Genomic DNA, 18,522 nt, shown 5'->3' on the forward strand with positions numbered 1-18,522 from the left:
ATAGGTTTATAGCAGACTCTAAATTTCGACTCGGGGTAAAAGCGCGAGTTCCCATATCATTTTCTCTTCTTTCGATTCGATGAGGAGACGTTTGAGATGAGAATGGGACTCTCAATTATCAAAATCGTAATTTTCACTCGGCCTTAGTCATGGTCGGACAGGTAGGCTGGGGGCAAATTTAGGAATTCCAATCCCGGGATTGTATACCCGGGAAAGTTCTGAGAAATTTCAACGGGCGGGAGTTCGCGAGGAATGTTCAGAGAGATTAATTGTCGAAACGCGACCGACCGAGGACGACCAAGGAGGAGTCCGCTCGTTGGAAGTTCCCGACTGTTTTCTTTCTCTGAACAGACGATTCCGCCGTTGCGAGTGGATATATTTAGAGGATTGTCATCAATCGATCGGACCGTGCCGGCCGGGCCTGGCATTCCCGGCAACGATTAACAACGCGAGGCTCTCTTGCATTCCTGAAGTGAAAATGGAGAAGACCGGCTCGCCGCGACCCGAAACTCGACTCCTATCCGGCGTCCATCTTTACTACACTTGTCCCTGTTAATTGTCAATTATCCTTTTATTGGCGCATGCGCATCCTGACGTCCGCGCCAGCGCGGACTTTCGCCGCTAACGATACGATTAACATAAAATGATAATCCATAATTTATTTCGCATTGACGTTTTTAGCGCTGCGATCAATATCGCGCGTCAACCACAAAGTAGCACGTAGTGTGTCGTTAAATGAGTACGGTTAAATGACACATTTCCAACGGCGCACGAACAATCGGCACGGTGAACGATGATTATGCACATGCGAGCGTTGTCGCTCGATATAACCATCATGGAGACGACGGCGACGGCGACGGCGGCGGCGGCGTTCCATTTTTACCGTGTGCAAAATTTCAATAATACCAGATTCTCTTTGCTTACATTTTTCTCTCCCTTTAAGCGAGAATGCCGGGGAAGATCATTGTTTATTGCGACTTTCTAATCTACGGGTTAATCGGCATTACGTATCCTCACGGCGTGAGAACTTCACTCATAAAAATTCCATTGAATCGCCGCTCGCTGAAATTTTGCCAACAAATAAAAGAGCGAAATCTCCGATCGTCGATTTTCATCGATTTTCGATGCTCGATTAATCCGCACGAACAAAAATAGAAAGATCAGTCGCTAATGAGAGAGCGAGGAAAAGAGAAAGAGAGAAAGGGGAAGGGAGAAAAAGAAAGAGAGAGAGAGAGAGAGAGACAGAGGCGCACGTTATTGCATTTAGCGATCGAATTATCCGTCTTAACTCCGCCGGCAACTTGTTAATTAAAACTTGCGGTGCGCCTTATTGCGGTTCGGCCGCTTGTAATTATTGTCAATGGTGGCGTACGCGGCGCGTGTGATAATTGGTCGGCCGCTATCCGAAAGCCTGCGTGCATCCATAAATTCTCGGGGCCGCTACGCCGCCATAGAATAAGCGCCGACCTACTTGTACCTCCGCGACTACTTTCACTTGCGACGGGGACGAGGTTGGCACGGATGCACGGACGAGACGAATTTCCGAATAACGTACCTGCCGCGCGACGACAACGACGACGACGACGACGACGACGACGACGACGACGACGACGATGACGATGACGACGACTTCGTGGCGGGTTTCATTCTTAAAATCCAGTTTCGCGTGCCGGCGCGCGTTATTTCTTTCTTTTTTTCCTTTCTTCTCTTTTTGCGGGGACTTTCGCGGCTCGGCACACACCGCGAGCGCCGTCTGAGCGTTTGTGTGAGGATTGAAACGAGGTGGATTGTCAGCGCACGTGAATGCGACCCGCACACTGTCTTCGACGTCTCGACAATAAAATAAAACAAGAGAGAAATGAGAGAAGAAGGTCGATTTCTTCGATCCGAAGACGTCGACCTGCGTGATGCTTTTATTGATAAATATCGTTGGATTACATAATATACTTTATGTGTAACATTAAAGCTAGACGTTTCCTCTCCCCCTCTGGGATAAGAAGACGCGTCTCTTATCTTTACGTATGGACATGCTTTCTAGAGACAAGACGCCATGATACGCCAATCGAAGCGAAGAAGGTCGCGTGTGACGAGCTGATTCCTCCGGGCATCCTAGGCGACCGTTAACAGGTGAACGTCGTGCAGTCTTTCTTCTTCACAGCGTCCAACACTTGGCGAAGACCATTCCTCGTCGCAACGTCGTCCGAGATTCTGCTGAGGCGCGAATGGTGTGAATTTCATTATATAAGACTGATAAAAACCCGGCGATAAGAAGAAGCAAGCTCAGCTTCACGCACGTCACTGTCGCAAGGGACAACAGTAAATCCAATACTTCGCGTTCTAAAATCGCACGGGAAAATATTAGAGAGACACTTGACCAGAAGTGTCAATTTGATATGATAAGACGTTCCCATAAAACGAACGTCAAGCGGTGAAGAATGAGCGAAGATCCGAAGGAGCAAATCACCTAGTAGCCAAGTTCCACAGGATGTTCTGCAGGATATTGGATTCCGGCTCGTTGCCGGCCAAGATCATTTCGCAGATCGATCGATCCTCGCAAGTGGCCGATTGGTCTTCAAGCAGGCGGGTTGCTCGTTTATGCTCGACCGGCAGGTCGGCGACCCGTAGTTTTGAAAGGACAATGCTCGGCTGCCTGGTGGAGTTGATCCTCGATGAAAAAATACCGCTGGGCGAGCGTGTCTCTTAATTACATATGAAAGATGAGATGATAGCACTCACGTTGTCGTGTTGTTGATTCGCACGACGTTGGGTGTCAACGTCGCCAACAGCAGACCCAACGGCAGAAAAGTGCCGATCAGGCGAACGATTTTCTTCCACGGCGATAGTCTGCAAATAAAGCATTTTTGTTTTGTACTCGAAGAAAAAATAGAGAAGCAGATCATCTCGTAAATAACAACAGCGATATTTACTTGGAAATTTCTCCAGAATTTCGTGAAAATGTAAATAGAAAGGACAGAGAATTATTGTGTATTTATTGTATTATTATTATTTGGGTCTGCACAAATTGCAAAGGAATTGATTATATGATGACAAATGGTTGTAAATTAAGATGCAAGCAGCCTAAAAAATTATTAGCTAATTCAAAATAATATCTAAATTAAGTTTAATATGAAATATACATTTAAAAATTGTAAATGTATATTAAAATATACATTTTAAAATCGGAAACATGTATTAAGATCTAAAACGTATATTTTAAAATCTGAGATATACATTTCAAATACACGTTTTCAGATTTTGAACTCGAATATTTTCCTGTTTACATTTGGATATGTAATTGTGCTAAAAATATCCAGTGGGATAATTGATATAAAGATGAAAGCACAAGAAGAGTATTTAAAATAAATTTCTTCATTAAATAACTAAATAAATAAATAAAGTAATAAATAAAATAAAAGATGCAGTGCAATTGACGAATGAAGCCGGTAAGTGCATCTTACCGCATTAGAGACCCACTTTTTCATTGGCGGATAAGCCACCGTCGAATGCTGCGGCACCTCCGCATATTTCACCTCGTGGTACTCGCTGCTCGGTTGATAAAACTGGTAAGGGAACTTGCGCTTCCTCGTGTAAGTGGACTCCTCTTGCTGAAGAACCAACACGCCGCTCTCCGGCTGTTTCACTATCTCGTACGCGGTCTCGTGCGACATTGGCTGATGAGCGTTCTGATCGCCATCGCTGTAGTAACCGATGACGTATGGGGACCGCAAAGTATCCAGGTAAGTACCGCTCATCAGCTGTTGATCGGCCATTGTTTTGCCAAAAATTGAAGACGCGTCTTGCTCCACCACCGGCTTCTCGACGTTTCGGAAGAAGCTCTGGTCGACGAACACGTGCTTGACGTTACCATCGTCTACAAACGACGACCCGGCATACTCCGTCACAACTTTCTGACCCACTAAGGAATGATGAATGCTCGAAATTAACACCTTGAAATTCAAAGAGCTGGACAATCTGCCGAGACAAAATTTTCTCGAAATATCGAAAGCACTTAATTGTCCGAAAAAATGAAAACCGAGTACCAGGACAATTTCATTATCATCATCATAAATTTCTTGGAACAATCTTCCGATATTTCTTGAAAGTTGCCTTTCAGAGGATCGTCTCGGTATTTAGATTTCGGGATTATTCACAGAATTGCCTCAACACTTTTCCAACTCTCTAACACGTTCTTCCTTCGCAACAATGCACGTTCACTTACCGTCGTCCTGGAACTTGATTCTACTCGGTCGCGTCGCCTCGTCCAGGATACTGGATATGCCTTGGTACCCGTCCTGAAGAGCATCCTGAAAGAGTTCGCGCCGCGGGTCCAGCTGGACCTTGTTCTCGAACTTCACGTGCTGCACACTGTTGAAGGGATTCATTCGGATAACCGTGGACGGTTGCTCGATTTCGCCCAAGTGCGGGCTCGGACGGAAGTCTTGGGACGAATTCCGCTGGGGATCCTTCACGACGATCGGCGACATTGACTTCCGACCGCTGTTGGTAGCCGCCTCCGACGGCGTCGCGGTCGTTGTCGCCTCGCGAACGGCGTATTGGCTTCTCGACGAGGTCTCGCGTTGGGTCTCGTCGTCCGTCGCGTCGTCGGCCACTTTGATGCAGCTCGCGCGTGTCATAGCGATAATTAAGAGATGCAGGAGGAGGAAGCGACGCCCGACGAGTTTGCGCGATAAAAGCATATTTCGCGCTTAGTTGGACAGGCAATCGGTGCGAATCGCGTAATATCTGTGATTGGCGAAGTATACGACGACGACGAGCAGTTGCTGAAGACAGCTGTTACCGTCTGAAGCTGAGCCCGCGACTGAAACGCTTGCCGCGGACGCGCCGCGACTTGAACTCGCGGAGGAGACAAGTGACGCGGGCGCTTTTTTAAAAAGCGTGAACAAGGGAGCAATTTTCGTGTCTTAATCACCGTCCTCACTCCAATTGTTGTCGACGAGCCGCGCGCGCGCGCGCGGCCGTTTAGTTCGAGCAGCCTCGCCGTTGCGTGCTGCAGCCGCGGCGCAAAGTGCTGCATGCTGAAGTGCTGGAAAGATGAGCGAGAGAGGACAGCTTCGCGCGAAATCGATCGCCGGTACAGAGCCGTTCATCAATCGAAAAGCAATAAACAGCGACGAGTGAAGCGAGAACTAAAATGGCCAGGACGATTCGCTTCTTCCTTATTGCTCCGAATTGCCGCTGGAGAAAATGGCGCTTGGTCGAGACGTCTTCTTTGTTCTTCGTCAGACAATCGTCGACTTTCCGGAAGGAAAATGACGGGGATTCGGGCCTGTGTGAGTCTCCGAGGTATCAGACGATAGCAAAATATTAGTCCACGGGCTGCCATCTACTAACTAGAACGTCGATTGTCCACGCAAAGTGTCCCAAGATTGCGCGACTTTATTTGCAAATCTTCTTTAAGTTCTTAATTGATAACTCGGAATTTCACGTGGTTGTTCTCAAAATGGCAGAGGAGTTTGTTCATTCTTCTCCGCGTCTGTTATTATCAGACAACCTATATATCTAACTGACTTCAAAAATTGAGGATATTTATGTAAGTTAAAAGTGTACTGTTTGGGATATTTGGAGAATGGATATTACTTGAAGAACATGTCTCACAGGAGATGCTCGCCTTGACGGACATATCGATGACGTCAGAAACGTCGTTAATTTTTACGCTGCTAATCAATAAACATCGCTAATTTTCAGGATGTTACTCGATGCAGTTGATACGATTCATCTGGTGTGCGCGCTAAGCAGACATGAATTTAGAGCGAGACCTAAATCAGTTGCAGCTGAATCACACGACACGCGCCAAATTATATTTGTAATTGCGACTCGAGCGAAAAAATGGCGTCTCACTCGAGGTATCTCAAGTGTGTGACGACTTTATTAACACTCGTACCGCTGTCCTCAGCTGAGCCACGGCTGTTGAAGCGCCGGCGACGACGAGAATGAAAAACAGAACACGGCGAGCTGCTAAATTGCATAAGTGAGACAGGAGACGTTCCTCGCTCCGGCCGGCGCGCGCTGCCGTTCGCGGAATACGAGTAATGAGCGGAAGGGGTGAAAAGACTTTCTAAGTCAAGTTTTATCGCCGAGCGGTGAGAGTCTGACCCTGTTTCGCGGCGAGGTCATTTCGATATGTTCTATATGCTCCGCGATGTTGTTTCGGAATTCATAAATTTCACGGGAGGAGAAACATTCTCTCTATATGCTTTTCACGCCGCGCTCGCGTTTCACGTTCTTTTCGAGCGCCCACCTGTGGCCTGACGGCCGATCAATCGTCTTCGCGGAATTATGCATTAATGATCGCGAAACTACTCGGAAAGATGTGACTATAAATACCGCTCTATATCCCGTCAATGTGTATTTCTTTGTATTTCTCGCCCGCCGCAATTGAGCATAATATCGATTTTTCATCGTGGCGCGTTGTTGCCATTAAAATCTACTCCTCATGCGCGAGTTAAACCTCGACCTCTTATTTACCCAATTCGCTCACTGAGATTTCCATTCAGGGCACACTCAAAAAAATATTTCGCTGCTCCAGCTAGAATTCTAAACGTAACGACTAAAAATTTTCGCTGATTTTTGTATCTCCTAAAAAATTGTCTGTGATACACAGAATTTACAATAACAACAGCCTAGCTATAGCATCTGCAGCAAAATTTAGGTCCCGTAGCTAAATATGAATCACTACGTTAAATGAGAAAAATAATAATAATAATAATAACGATTTGACTGGGTGCCATAAAGAGATTTTCTTGCTAAATTTGACAAACGGTCAGTTATCAATTCCGTCTCTGTCATTTATATTGGTTAGATTCAAAACATATGCAATAGTATTTACCAGTCTTTTAACCATTTCGACTAATTTCTCGTACCTAAATAATTTTCGCTATGACTAGAAGATTATTTTTCTCATTGGAATATCATCGCTTACAAACATTGTCTAAATTCGCTGTATACTATCCGTCGTCTTCACTGCTTTATTTCTTGTAATATATTTTTGATGCACTCTTTAATATATTTAGACGTATCGTTCATATCTTTCTTTGTATCCTTTGATACAATTCTTCCCAATTAAATTGTATATAAATAAATAAAATGTATATAAGTAATAAAATTAAATCACAATGTCATGCCCCGAGCTAGCACGTCGTGCCGGGAGACGTTTCTCCCGGAGATGCGTCCCGTTTTTCCTCTTGTTGCCTTCTTGCGAGACAAATTTTCCGCTCGCGCGTTTTGCATGTCAACGCGTTATCCGATATGGCGATCTCCTCTGCGAATACTTTCCTCAAAACTTTCTGCCGATACGTGGATCCTCAACATCTAGGCTAGACCGCGATACCCTTTTCACCCCTTCCACTTCCTTTCATATCGCGAGCCATCTCGTATGCGCGACTCTCCCTCTGGTATGACCGACAATGAAAGTAGACGCTTGCTCGCTGCACTCGCGGACCATTCTTCCTGTTTTCAGCACCGTCATAGTCGTTTTCGCGGTTAGCTACGCCTAGCCTGACCCAATTCCGGTTTCGAGTAGACCGGCCGGCCGCGCCGCAACCGGAATCGGAAGTGAAAAATCCAACGCTGCCCCGCGCGACCACTTTGCCTTGACGATTGTCCACGTTTCGGAACCTAATTGGGCTTTTCTTTATTTTTTTTTCTCTACTTATACTCGGATTGCTATTCTTTCTGTTCAATCAGTCTTGGTCTTCAAGCACACGTATTTAAATTTTTAGCATAGAATATATGTACATGTATATTCCACGTTAAGTTTAATTTCTTCTATTTAATTTCTTCTATTTAAAAAGCGAAATCGTTAAGAAATTAAACAAAGAAAGAAATGAAAAGTGCCAAATCGGTACTCTTAGCCCACGCTCGATTGTTCACGAGGTTGTTCCACCGGCGATTAACACTGGGCAGCCCAAAATATTCTGCGATCGTTGAGCTCCGCGGTGCTTCTTCACACTCGGAAGATTAATTTCGTCTCGGAGAATGACGTCGTCGTACGACGCGCGAGAGACGCTCAGCATCCGCAGTGCGCGCGCCGCGGCGAATGTGGAAATCGGCGGTAGCGCATTTCTGCCGAGATCGGCGAGAAAAGAAATCGCGTCCGTTTCTGGGTCGGCGCCGCGCAAAAAATCCTACATCGGTGAAAATCTGGCAGAAGAATCGGAAGCTGCTCGTAAAACGGAAACTGTTAAGACTCGCCGCGCGCGTTTCACTCGGCGTGCGAGCGCAAAAATCATCGCGGAGATCGACGCGGGGCGGCGGGGTTAGCGAGCGGGGGAGAGAGGGGGAGGCAGGCACAAGACGAAAGAAAGAAAAAGGTGAGAGAACGAGACCCGAGGTTTCTGGGCCGCGAAAGCGCAAAAATCGCTAAACGACCGATTCTGCATTTGTTGCCGCCGATCCCGCGATCACCTATGTCGAAGAAGGCCAAATCGGCGATTTGCCGAGCATGAAAATGCGGCAACGACGGCCTCCCTCGTCCTTCGCGCGCGTCCCGCCGCAAAGCGTGTCCTTAATTGTACAACCATTCAGCCAGAAACTCCGCTTCCTGTGTACTCGCTGTGCGCTTTTAATTCGCCGATACATATACGTGAAATAATTAAATAGCTCGTAAATATAGTAAATATAGTAAAACACACACACACACACACACACACACACACATATGTACAAGGTTCTGATTAAAATTCCGCTTGGCCGATTACGACGATACGCCGACGATTGCTCGTGTAACATCCGCTGCGCCAGATTAGATTGCGCTGGAATTATTTAAATTATTTACTCCGCATAAAGCTGTGCGCAAAACTCTCTTCCCATTCGGATCTAAAAGAGAATGGCGAGGCAATAATCACAGACTTGATACCGTTGTCTCGCCTTTCATCGTTTTCAGTTATCATGTTGTTCGCATTGCGTACATCCACCCAATAAAAATGTTCTTAATGTTATTATCTTTTTTTCTACAATCTCCCAAACCAAACCTTTCTCAACTGCCAACTGTAACGCAGTGATCTCCGGGTGAAGTCACCGCAGCGACGTGCACAATTTGGTAGACAAATATCCTTATTTAATGCGTCGCTACGTCGAAATATATAACAAATTATATAATATATTTATTTGCCGAATCGACCGAAAAACAAGAAAGTCGCCTCGTGCAAAAGAAGGGCCAAAATATTCACGTACTCGATTTTCCCCCCGCTCTCTCTCTCTCTCTCTCTCTCTCTCTCTCTCTCTCTCTCTCTCTCTCCCTCTCTCTTTCTCTCTCTTTTTCTCTCTCTCTCTCTCTCTCTCTCTCTCAACCGAAACATCTCCACGACCGCGCCTAGCCCAGAAAAGAGAGAGCACACGCTCTCGTCGCCGCGGCCGCGCCGTGCGGTTCAGTTCCGCCGCGTTTTAAACGGTGAAAGTAGCATTTTGACAAAAGGTAAAATCCGCTCGGGAACGACACACACCGTCAGCCGCCGCGCCGCGCCGCGAGGACGCGCGACGTCTTGTCGTCACCCGGGCTGATTGTCACGAGCGTGCGCCGAGTGCAATTAGCGCGTGACGAGCGGTCTGGGTCTGTTTCTCATTCCTCGTTGTCGCCCGCCGTCGTCGTCGTCGTCGTCGTGTCGCGTCGGTCCGAATCGATCGATCGAGACCGGACGATTTTAACGGCGACGAGGAGCGACGATCGATCGATGACTGATCGGCGATCAAATCCGCGCCCGCCCCGCCGTCTCCGAAGACTCCTGCGTTTCCAGAACCTCCAGAAGGAGGCGGAATTCAATCAAATCGCAATCAAAACGCCGAGATATCGAGAAAAGCTCGGCCGTTGGAGACGATTTCGTTACGTTAACTCTCCGCATTATGAATGGCAGTCTCGAGTTGCCGGCTGGATCTTTGCCGGCCGTAAGTGTGTCTGATTAGAGACGCTGATAAGTGAGAAAGCGCATTGTCAATAACCCGTCGAGCCGATTGTCTAAATACTGATAAGACGCTCACGTCGATTGTCCCGATAGGAGAACATGGCGGCTACGCAGCGGGACTTCATTCGATCGACGAAGAAATCGTTAATGTCAATTTCCGAACTCGCGATCTTGACGCTGTCGTCCAATGCGGGAACTCGACTCGAGAGCTCTCGCGTCGGCCTTCTGGAATTCTGGAAAACGCGGGAGAAGCTCCGTCTCGCCTTCGTCTCCGCGATTTTTCGCGGCGCGCCGTTCGAAACTCGCCCGAAACTGGAGAAACGACGCGTGAGGCGACGCGTGAAGAATAGCGCTAAAGAGCATCCGCGAGATCGAAGATCGAAGAGAACACGAACACCCGGAGGAACCGCTATCCTCAGTAGTCCCGTATGACGTCCGACCGCGCGCGCACGCGCGGAGATATAGACGTCACTCAGCCGTCGGAACCGGCGACGCCGCGGCGTCGTCGCGATCCCATCGATCATCGATCGCGGCACCGGCGACTGACCTCGCCTCCCATTGTGTCCATTGTGTTCCAAGAACGATCGTTATCCAGGAGGAAAGAGAAAGACCCCTGCGGAGCCTTGTTCTAGGATACACCATGCTGCCGGTGCGCGGGAAAGAGAAAGAGTGATAGAGAGGGAGAGAGAGAACGAGTACGCCAGCGCGACGGAGAGAGAGAGAGAGAGAGAGAGAGAGAGAGACGCGCTTACTCGCGAGCGAACGGGACGGCTGCGCGGGGAGAGTAGGAGAAGAGACAATGTGGCGCCCGTTCTCCAGGTGACCAAGAAGAACGGCGGGAAGAACGGACTAGCGCGGGCAAGGATCGGAGGAAGATGCAAAATGGACCAAGCACCGACGAAGTGGGGATCTGGATTAAAAGCAAACGAGGGCAACGTCTCGGCAACAGAGCCATCTCGGACCTTGAAGAGTCGAGGCCGGCCGAGGCCACTTCCGTTTCCCATCCGCATTTCGTACGCAGCACGTTGGCTCTGTATTGCTGTTGTTGTTGTTGTTGTTGTTGTTATTGTTGTTCCTGTCGCTGTTACCGTTGTCATCATCGCTGTAGTCGTCGTCGTCGTCGTCGTCGTCGTTGTCGTCGTCGGCGACGCGAGCACGTCGCGAGCAGTTCCTGTAACGGATCGCACGTCCTTCTCTCTCTCTCTCTCCTGGAGGCGACAAGCCGCGCAAGCCGGGCCTCGTTGTTCATGTAATTGAAGGCGCCACGACTCGGACGATTGACACCGACACGGTCAGTGCGACAGGCGAGCGTTGTGTGGATTATTATCGTACCGTCCTCCTTCGCCGCTTATCGCGCGACGTTTCCCTCGTCACGAGAGTAGGACAACTCGCGGAGTAAGTCGATGCAAGACGATTGTGCGTAATTGCGGAGTGGGACAGCTCGGCTAAGCGGACGACAGTAGTCTCGGCGAAATTGCGACTCCGAGGCCGCTGGCGCCTTTGCCAGTCGGATTCTAGCTTTCCGTTCGTCTCTCGCGACTTCATCATCTCCCGATGCTGCGTGGCCGATGAGACTGGCCGCACAGTGTCGAGAGATCAGTTTCAGATGTTAAGAATTGACTTTCAATATCGCCGAGGAGCTTGTCCTTCCCAGCTCGGCGAAATCACGCTCGTGATTCCTGCTCGTTGCGAGTCTTCAGCAAGATCTTCCGCGCGAATACTCGCGATATCCTTTGCGGGGGGGGGCGAGCAATTGCGAGGTCTACCGGCGACGAGGGTCCGCGCCAACGAGAAGATCGCGTGGGCACAATTCGAAATCTACGTACGAAATGAAGCTCTTCGTGTTTCAGATGACGTCGAAGGGAGCGGTGTGCCTGCTCCTCATGGTCTTGATGTTCGGAGGAGCGCAGTGCAGCACCAGGTACTTCGTACAAGTGCGCACCAACGCGTCCGAGATGTTCAAGACGAAGGCCGACAACCTGAGGATCCTTCAGGACCCGATCGCGATGACGCCGAATCCGTTGTACGACAACACGCGTGACCAGCGTCAGGACGAGGACGAGAGGATGATCAAGGAGCTCTCGAGCGACCAGTACCATCGGAGGAATTCCTTCGTCGAGACCTCAACCTTCAATCCGGACGTGCTCAACAAGTTCCTCGAGGAGTACGCGAACAAGATCAAGAGCACTACCGAGAAAGACTTCAAGTTCCCTTACAGAATCCCGCAGCCAACCGCGGAGTCGCTCGTCCTCGAGGTCGACGACGAGGCCACTGAGGCTACCACCAGCCATGAGCAAGACGAGAAACCCGATGAAAATGCGAACGCTACTTCGATCGCAGAGGACGCGGTAAGGAATATATTTTCTGGCTACAAAGTAATAATGACTATTCGCAAGTGTCGTTGAATAATTATAAATAATAATTGAGTAATCTGTACACACTGTGATGCGCATAAAATACGTTTGAATTGTAAAGGAGGAGACGCGAGAAAAAATGTAAGACTGGCCGGCGATTGATTGAAACGCAGAGATTTTTAGTGCGTTCCAAAGCATCAATCGTATAACTTATCGTTACGTAAAAGAGAGAGAGAGAGAGAGAGGGAGGATGTGGTCGATGAACTCTCGTCGTCTTTCATTGCCGCTGATCCAGCTGACCGAGGCATTGAACGACACGTTGAAGAGAAACAAGTACTACGGTACAAACACTTACGAGGACAGGAACGGCTGGGTGACGCTGGAGGCAATCCCATGGTCGAAGAGCAAAATCTCCAAGTGGCAGGCCAACCCCAGCACGCAGCGACCTTGGCCGGAGATAAAGCCAGCGTGGGATAAGCCGAGCATGAAACCATGGGCCAGCGACTATTCCATCAGACCTACTTATGAAAACAACAAACCGTGGTGAGTGAACCGGCAACCGCCAATTTTCCTTTCACTGTGCGAGGCTGTGGACAATTCCGAAACGGGCTCATTACGGAGGGGGAGGCGCCTGCTACTTCGCATCCAATTGAAACTTTCTTTCTCGTGGCGTTTTAAGTTGGCGGTGCGGCTAATGGGGTATTGTATCCATTATGGTACGGGAGATGCTTTTTTCTAGCAGGAAGAGAAGAGAATATTGTTCAGTTGCTTTTTATCTCCTCTCACTTCGATCCTCCGGCCAAGTAAAAGAACCGAGGCAACGGATAAAAATGAAGCGGGATACGAGTCAATCATCATGTTTGAATTATTTATCGAGATTAGATCAGATTATTTGCTGACAATCTTTTCGAAGAGCGATACGTTTGTGGGAGTCTTAACATCTTATATTTTTTTCATGAGCTTTATGCCTTATGAAATGAAGTAAGACATAAAGTAACGTAATAAAATCAGGTGATAAATAAAAGGCAATAAATTACAAAAATATAACACGTTGTACATAGCTGTAGGACATTAATACTTAACTTTTGCGAGGATCTTACTTTGATTAGAAGTTAATCACTCGAGGTATAAGGGACTGAACTGAAACACTCCTCGGCGCGAAAATTCGGAAAGTGCAAGAGCGCTTTGTCGAATCCCAGGTATGACAAGCCGAAACCCAACTGGTCCGACAACAATGACAAGCCGTGGCAAAAGCCGGTCTCCCGTCCTCCTTACCACTCGGATGACGCGTCATCGTCCACCCAAGCGCAGAAGTGGCCGCCAGAGAGGCCGTGGAACAAGTACGATCCTCATCGTCCCAACACCGACATCATCACCGACGACAGGCCGGCGAATTTCCCCAGCACCTGGTCGCGGCCGCAGACCTCCAAACCGTCGTACCAATTTGTCGATAGGTACCCGGAGAAGATTCAGTCGGAGAACGGCAACGACTGGCACGAGTATCCATCCAGGTTTGACCAGGACCGGCCGCGACCCACTCTGATTACCGAGAGACCCAACTTTTCGCACTACCAATACATAAACAATCACCCGCCGAGTCATCCGGCCAGCGGCGACGGTCAATGGGTGCTCTTGTCGACCAACAGGGGATACTCCAAGTCCAGACAAAGGTCCATCAAGATCGACACGATGAACCCGGAGGTGTTCAAAAGGATCAATGCGACAACCAGTCACCGGAACGGCAACAGAGAAGAGCCGGATCTCGCGGTACCCGTGATGACCTCGAAACGACAGGTTAGGCTAAATGATCAAAGAGACTCAACTGTCGTTGCACTTGCGAGAGCGTGATGTCTGACAAAAGGTCTGAATTGAAACTCATTGTCCGACTTGTTGTGCCGCATAGCTTCTCTGAATTCAGCTATTAAAGGCCCCGCCCTGTTGTTTCACGCAAACTCTTCGAATCTGAAGAATCGATCCACTTGTTTGGGAGATCGGTCTGCAAATTAATGCTTAGCGATTGAATATTAAACAGACTCGACTCAAATGTCGTTTGGTCGAATCTACCTCTTTTTCAAATGAATGTTGGAACTGCTTTTGTCGAAGACATAGATAACTGGAAATTATTACGCGCTGTGGGGGACTCAATTGATCAGGTTTTCTCGATAAGATTTATCTCGACAAATTCAATAACAAATGAGATTGTCGATGAGTTATAATCGAGCGCAATGTCAATGTTGACGTTCCGTCGAAATCGCAATTCCGAAACAGCTTTCCCTTGCTCGCGTAAACTGCCGGCGACTCCTCGAGACTCGTCAGACGAGGTTTGCCATTAACGGCGGCTTGATGGAAAATCGTTTACCTAGGTTAGATTGACGGTGTTGCCGTCAATCAACGGCACGAACACAACGACGTCCCACGGGGGTCTACTGGAAGTCGAGAAGACGTTCAAGAGCGTCGAGCAGAGTCGCAAGGAGTACGAGATGCAGAGACTGACGACCGAGGCGAATACCCTGAAGAAAAGACCGATCAGGAACACACTGAGCGGCCAATCGTCCAGCTCGGCCGTTCTGGCGGCCGTTGGAGCAGGTGCGCGACTGTAACAAATCAACTCGAGCCATAAAACACAGCGAGACCGGGCGGCTTTCTCGACAAGTTGCAGCGTCGACGCTGTAGTAGCTCGACGTTGTAGCGACATTGTAGCTCGACAAACTGATACTAACCTCGAAATTGGCTATCGCAAGTTTGTTTGTAATTATTATACCCGCATGACGACAGGCATGCTGCCGGCGACGATGGCGATGATGATACCAATGATGCTGGGCCGTCGAAAGAGAGACGTCTTTTCGCTGACGGACCGCAGCAGCCCGGGCAAGTCCAACGACCTCCAGGTGGACCACCTGCGTAAGCTCACGGTGGAGTACAGCGCCCAACAAAGGAGATCAGCGAGACAGTAGGCCGGAATGTGAAGGTAGCGAAATTCCCGTTCGCGAGTCTAACGACGCGAGTCGGCGACGACAGTTGAATCAGTCGGGGCTCGGGGAGATGGGGAGCGAGACGCGGGGACAGCGTGCGAACGAAATCGAAACTTTCGGACTTCAGGGTAAACGAAACTGCATTGAAAGCCGTTCGGTCAAAAACCGACTCGCGCGCGCGCGCGGTTAACAAGCACCCAGACCTGCCCCTCGCGAGCCATTTTGCCGGGACCGCGTGACGGTATAGTCAGCTGGATCATAGATACCATAGCATTACCGAGCATGTTATTGAATAATCAATGTATCACCGTCCGCTTGCGTGCGAGAGCACGTAAGCATGATCGATCGGAAAACAACCGCCACCTGTTGCTGCCCCGGCGTTGGTCCCCGACGGAGACGGACGAGCGAAATTAGAGAGAAGTCCAAGTTACATACGCGCGCGACCCCACCCTGGGAGTCGTCGAGGACGCTTAGAGGACGTCCGCCACCCTCGCGTCCCTTCGGGACGATCGCGTTAATCGCGCAAGAGAAACAAGCGTTCGCAATCTCCATATATTTATTTACATAACGTATGTCAGGGTATTACATAGTTGCATACTTATTTATTTATTTATTCACTCGTTCGTTCGTTCAGCTCTATTTATTTATTTATAATATACACTACAGCTATAAGTGTTGCCCAATAATCGACTCCTCCGTACGTCTTCGCTCGTCCTCCAGCGAGAGGACGGGAGCGTAGCGCGCATACCAAAACAATTATAGACAGAGAACTAAGCGACAATAAAGGTCTGATCGATCCTCCGTAGGAGAGTGAAAGAAAGAGAGAAAGAGGCAAAGAGCAAAAGAGAGACTCTTCCGAAACCCCTCCACCAATCCCGCGCTATCTCCTCTGTCGAACAAATCGATCAACCGGAATGCGACGCGTCGCGAGGTGCATTGCGCGCGCGCGCGCGCGCGAGGACCCGAAGAGCGACGAGTTCAAGCTCGTCAGGTTCGCCGAACCTGCTGGTGTCGCCAGACAGAGAACGTCGCCAGTCGCCAGCGCGTCGTATCGCATCGTCGTCGATCATCGATCCCCCGCGCGTCGAGCACCGAAGATCCTGAAGAAGAAGAAGAAGAAGAAGAAGAAGAAGAAGAAGAAGAAGAAGAAGAAGATCCATATCGCGTATCCGGTACGGCGATACCTCGAAGAAGAAGAGACGCGGCGTTACATTCACCGAACGGGCGTAACAGTATTTCATGTTCCTCTTCATCGTTTTAGCTTTCTAAGTGAAAGGACGCGACGTCGCTGGTCGCGGACAAAAAATGATCGCCCGTGAAATCGCGTCCCGACCGAATCGACCGTGAAGCTGGCCGGGGCAGGAGGGAGGGGGAGGAGAGCTGCGTGCGCCGGTCGCTTCCCCGCGTTCCGCCCGACTACCGTTAGCCAGGCATAGTCGTGCGCTCCTCTTCGGGGTCGCGCTTTTGCCCGATCGCTCGATTGTCCGGCGCTCGGCGGAACGCACAAAAGCGAACGCGCCCGCTTCAGCCGTCATGACGATGGCGCACACGCACCGCTGCATCGTCGCGACCGGCTGAGGAGACCCCGATCGCCTCACGAGGAGTTACCGCCGCGTTCATCGAGTTCGCGATACATTCCGCTGCTCGCTCGCTCGCTTGCTCGCTTGCTCGTTCTCGACCTCCCTTACTCCTCGCCGTTGATCCTCTTCTGCACGTGACCGAGATACCGCGCGAAGCCCTCGCTGGCATGCTTGAGGATCGTCAAGCCCAGCCTGAACTTGATCTCGGCTACCTTCTTCACGAAGTTGAAGATGCTGAAGCCCTCCGCGGGCTTCTGTGTGGTCGAGCTCTCGAACCACTCGACGGTCGTCGACTCGGCGTCCTTGGAGCTGGACGACGTCGTGCTCACGGTGTGCGTCTCCTCCGTGGTATCCTTACTCACGTCGCCATTCGCTTTCTCGACGGCCTTCGGGGTCGACTCGCTCCCGGGGATTTTCGTTGTGTCGTGTGTACCCTCTAGGTTCTGCACACTGCTAGTGGTGGTGGTAGTGATGAAGGTCTTCATAGTGGACTCTTTTATGCGCGTGTTAGCCTCCTCTTGCCGTTTCCTCTTCTGCGCCTCAAGGTCCTCGACCTCGTTGATGCCTTCGCTATTGTTTCGCGTCTTCGGCTCGTCCCCGCCCGGTAGCGCCAAGTCGATAATATCCAAGATCTCGTTACTCAGGTCCTCCTCCTTCTCCTCCTCCTCCAGCTCATGCTTCGACGGTATCACCTGTATTACCGACTCTCTCTTCGGCCGCGAGAGCCGGCCGCCTCCTCCTCTGTCGGTAGACGCGGTTCGTTTCACCTTGAGAGACCGCGGGCCATGCTCAACGGCCACCGCCGTCGGCGTGATCTCGATCTCTTCATAGCCGTCGTCCGGCCTGACGGACGACGTCTCCGACAAGTGGACCGGACCGTAGCCATGCAGGTTGCCTGATCCCGGGAAGTTGAAGGTCTGCGCGATGTCCCGCTCGAACTGCGTTTGCCCGCTCTCAGTCGACTCGTAGCCGTTCCCTTTCTTGCTGGCCACAGATAGAGCAGCGTCTTTCATGCCGAACGGATATTCCTTGGGTACATTACCGACCACGAACTGCCGATTCGCCGATCCCGGGATTTCGGCGAGACCCTCCGCGTGTTTACGGTCGTAGTAAACTGGCGTGGTCTGCGCCTCAGAGTACCTGTTGTGGTCCGTGTTCCGATACTTTGCAGACTGAGTGTTCTCCACCGGCCTGTAGATGGATGATGTGGACACCGACGGATACCTGGGAATAGAGTTACGCTAATGCAATCCGTTATTCGACTTACGCATACGCTCTAAGTCGTGCGTTTTATATATCCGACTCGTTCACAGTCGCGCCTTTACTTATACTTTGTTTGCCCGAAGTACTTGACGTTTGTTATCAAAACGACTGGACATGATCGATACATATTCCTGATGTACAATCGACCAGAAGAAAAAGCTAATAAACACCAACAGAATCTCAGCTGCTTGATGGGGGAGAAAAGAATCCAACCGGAAACTTATATATCGCAGCCGTGGATTGGATAGTGACGTCAAAGGCGAAAAAATGACAGACTGAAAATTCTTGTGTGCCAAATAAAAAAAAAGCATTCATTTGGAAGAATATTTTAGACCGCTAGAGCATACTTGTAAAATGCTCGGAACATTGTACCTCTCTCTTGATAGTCAATCGTCAACCACAAAATGATTGATACCAGACCTAATCATGCGCATGC

General features: G+C 49.6%; 2 protein-coding genes and 1 non-coding gene across 8 annotated transcripts in view; 1 reads left to right on the forward strand and 2 right to left on the reverse strand.

Moving 5' to 3' along the window:
* Positions 1-1,934: 1,934 nt before the first annotated feature.
* LOC105191313 (uncharacterized) lies at positions 1,935-4,800 on the reverse strand. Its single transcript, XR_003112661.1, has 5 exons — positions 4,203-4,800; positions 3,475-3,947; positions 2,737-2,844; positions 2,465-2,650; positions 1,935-2,208 (listed from the first exon to the last, which is right to left on the reverse strand). It is a non-coding gene; the product is annotated as an uncharacterized LOC105191313 (transcript).
* Positions 4,801-10,770: 5,970 nt separating this feature from the next.
* On the forward strand, positions 10,771-15,433 carry LOC105191291 (uncharacterized). Of its 5 annotated transcripts, none has more exons than XM_011154584.2 (6): positions 10,771-11,208; positions 11,768-12,265; positions 12,567-12,814; positions 13,471-14,065; positions 14,635-14,857; positions 15,047-15,433. In XM_011154584.2, the coding sequence occupies exons 2-6, from the start codon at positions 11,768-11,770 to the stop codon at positions 15,223-15,225; spliced, it is 1,743 nt and encodes a 580-aa protein (XP_011152886.1). In that variant the 5' UTR covers positions 10,771-11,208; the 3' UTR covers positions 15,226-15,433. The 5 variants fall into 5 exon arrangements, with proteins under 5 accessions (XP_011152886.1, XP_025153008.1, XP_025153006.1 ...); XM_025297223.1 differs by lacking the exon at positions 10,771-11,208 and adding an exon at positions 11,242-11,312; XM_025297221.1 differs by lacking the exon at positions 10,771-11,208 and having other exon boundaries at positions 11,366-12,265.
* LOC105191290 (uncharacterized) overlaps positions 15,325-18,522 on the reverse strand; it is a 31,300-nt gene continuing 28,102 nt past the window's right edge. Inside the window, exon 5 of one of the 2 annotated variants that reach the window (XM_025297220.1) lies at positions 15,325-18,047. In XM_025297220.1, coding sequence (XP_025153005.1) covers positions 16,928-18,047 — 1,120 coding nt within the window. In that variant the 3' untranslated portion in view covers positions 15,325-16,927. The remainder of the gene's footprint in view (positions 18,048-18,522) is intronic. The other variant, XM_011154583.2, reaches the window with a different exon arrangement.

This window comes from Harpegnathos saltator, unplaced genomic scaffold, assembly GCF_003227715.2.
Source record: "Harpegnathos saltator strain DR-91 unplaced genomic scaffold, Hsal_v8.6 scaffold173, whole genome shotgun sequence".
In the NCBI taxonomy this organism is placed as follows: Eukaryota; Metazoa; Arthropoda; class Insecta; order Hymenoptera; family Formicidae; genus Harpegnathos; species Harpegnathos saltator.